Below are 2,500 nucleotides of genomic sequence, written 5' to 3' on the forward strand. Positions count from 1 at the left end.
ACCCCCACCGTCCTTCGTCCTACAGGTCTTGGGTGGTACTCGACATGGACGTCCGAGGAGCTGCGAGTCAAGACCTGAGTTTCATGTACAAGCCGGCCTGGAAGCTCGGGGAGGTCGAAGTACACGATCATTTAGCAGTCACGAAGTAAGTTGTTTCGATCCGTTTCCTGTGGTGTTCGATCCCTTTGGACGTGCGAGCGTGATCTTCTTTTGTTTAGGATATGGAAAGAAGAACTGCGTGTTGTGTGTCAGTGGTGAAGAGGGTTTGAGTGTTCAAACTGGAAAAGATCTTGGGGGGAATGATGAATACTCTGTCAGGCGAATTTGCTGTGTATTTAAAATTAAGATATCCAATGTCGTTACTGTATAACCTATGTTTAAAATCTTGCACTGGATGTCAGGTTACGGTATAGAATTCTCTAAGATGAAAAAAAACAAACAACATAAGTATGGAAACGTTAAGGTAAACCACAAATGATATTCACATACTAAAGTCCTCTTCTAAAACACCTATTATTCCTTTTCCTAACGCATTGCTTCCCCTTCTCGTCCTACATCGTTCCAAGCCATCATTCCCCCAGTTCGTCTGCCTAATACCTCGCTGACTCAACAGGTCCCTGGTGTCAGAGCTGGAGTTCATAGACGCGGCGAGAGTGGTGGCCTTCGGCTGGGGTCACGGAGGGTACAACGCTGCCCGCATGTTATCTGAAGACGTCGAGAACCTCTTTACCTGCGCCACTGTCGTTAACCCAATCACGGACTGGTCACTCTATGGTAAGCCCTAGTGCCGATTTAAATCAATGTACTAAACATAAACATGACGTTTTCTTAATAGCCCTTAGGAATCTCATGCTGTTACTCAGTTATTCACATAACTACGACCTGCTCTTAGCCATGATGTTGTTTATTCAATTCTTCAGCCATGTGCGCGTATTTCAACTTTCATGCACTATCTTCAGCAAGACATAATCTTATTGTTGATAGCTGTGCTGTGAGTATCTTTCAGTGTAATGGTCCCAATACAAATGCCTTTTTTATTAGGTCTATTAAGATATCCATCCCATAAGAGCAATTATATTCTATGTGATACTCATATTTATGTTTCATATAAATACTAAATTATAAGGATTCTGGAAGTAAATTGTTGTAATTTATTCATCTGTTTTCCATTTTTCTTATTTCGCATTCTATGGACAAAAAAAAAGAATACAGAAATAGAATAGTTTCCCGTAAAATTATTTTAATGTTATTTCGTTTTCTATAAAAGTAAGACAGAGCATGGAAGCCCAAACTGCAGCAAACAACGTTCTGCCTATCTTGACTGTTTCAAATGGGTTCATGCATATCCAGAAGTATATACGTTTTTTTTCTTTCTTTCTTTCTTTCTTAGAGAGACAACTAGATTTGCTGGAAATATACCTATTTTGCATGTCCTATCAAATTACATCAATTCGCTAATCCTACTTGTGTAATTAAGTAATGCCTATAGTTTGACAGTATTCATTTTATGCTGTTTTGTGTTATTACGTTTGGTCTGAAATCTTAGGTAAAACGTAATGTTATTTTTCTTTCTTTCTTTCTTTTCTCTCAGTCCCTATTTATTTAGAATCGATTCCTTTATTGAAAATAAACACCAGAAGAAGAAAAACTTGCCTAAAGCTAATAGTTGCCAGTCGTCATCAATAGATTTTCTTGCTTTTTTGCAGTAGCTTTTTCCCACTTTTATATGGGTTCTGGTAGATGTTTTTCTTATGTCCGGATGCCCCTCTTGACACCAACCCTCTTTATTTACCCGGGCTTCAGACCCGGCACTGAATTGGGTTGGCTTGTCCACAAAATAAAATAAAAAACTATATGTCATTCCCTTCGGTCTACAGCGTCGTACTACAGCGAGCGATACATGGGCTCGGCGCAGGTGCCCGGAGGGAACTACAGAGGATACGAAGATAGTTCCCTGTTGCTCCACGCCGGAAACTTCAAGAACAAGAGCCTGTTCCTCGTCTACGGCTCGGGGGACACCGACGTCCACAGTGCCCACACGCTCAAGTTCTCCAGGGCGCTCACGGAGAAGGGCATCATCTTCAGGTAGGCACGGCGATCTCGAGGCGTTTGAGGGGCTCAAGTGTAAGTGATTTTCCAGTTTAGAGGAGAAGAATGGTTTGATGGGTTCCTTAATTTTATGAAATTTAATGCTATGTCATAATTAATATAGATCTTTTGTTTTTTTTCAAACGATAGGTTATTGTTTTTTTTTCACTAATCTGAGCTATATAATTTGAGCAGAAGAGAGAAAGGGACAGAGGGAGATATAAAGAAAGAAAGAAGGGGAATAAATTATGTAAGAAAGGAGAGGGAGCGGAGAGGTTTAGGCTGATAAATTTCTGAAGAGAAAGGAAAAGGAAAGAAATACGTATGGAAGAGAGGAAAAGGACAGAGCAAATCAGAGAGACTGAGGACTTGCTACAAATTTCTTGTGAATACTGCCATTCGTATGTAATAT

At 40.2% G+C, this 2,500-nt stretch overlaps 1 protein-coding gene across 1 annotated transcript in view; it reads left to right on the forward strand.

Moving 5' to 3' along the window:
* Positions 1 to 2,500, forward strand: part of LOC119580810 (venom dipeptidyl peptidase 4-like) — a 4,822-nt gene that overhangs the window by 152 nt on the left and 2,170 nt on the right. The window contains exons 1-3 of the mRNA XM_037928936.1: positions 1 to 145; positions 614 to 774; positions 1,878 to 2,085. The exon at positions 1 to 145 is cut by the window's left edge and continues 152 nt beyond it. Coding sequence (XP_037784864.1) covers positions 45 to 145; positions 614 to 774; positions 1,878 to 2,085 — 470 coding nt within the window. The 5' untranslated portion in view covers positions 1 to 44. The remainder of the gene's footprint in view (positions 146 to 613; positions 775 to 1,877; positions 2,086 to 2,500) is intronic.

This window comes from Penaeus monodon, chromosome 14 (assembly GCF_015228065.2).
Source record: "Penaeus monodon isolate SGIC_2016 chromosome 14, NSTDA_Pmon_1, whole genome shotgun sequence".
NCBI classification, from domain to species: Eukaryota; Metazoa; Arthropoda; class Malacostraca; order Decapoda; family Penaeidae; genus Penaeus; species Penaeus monodon.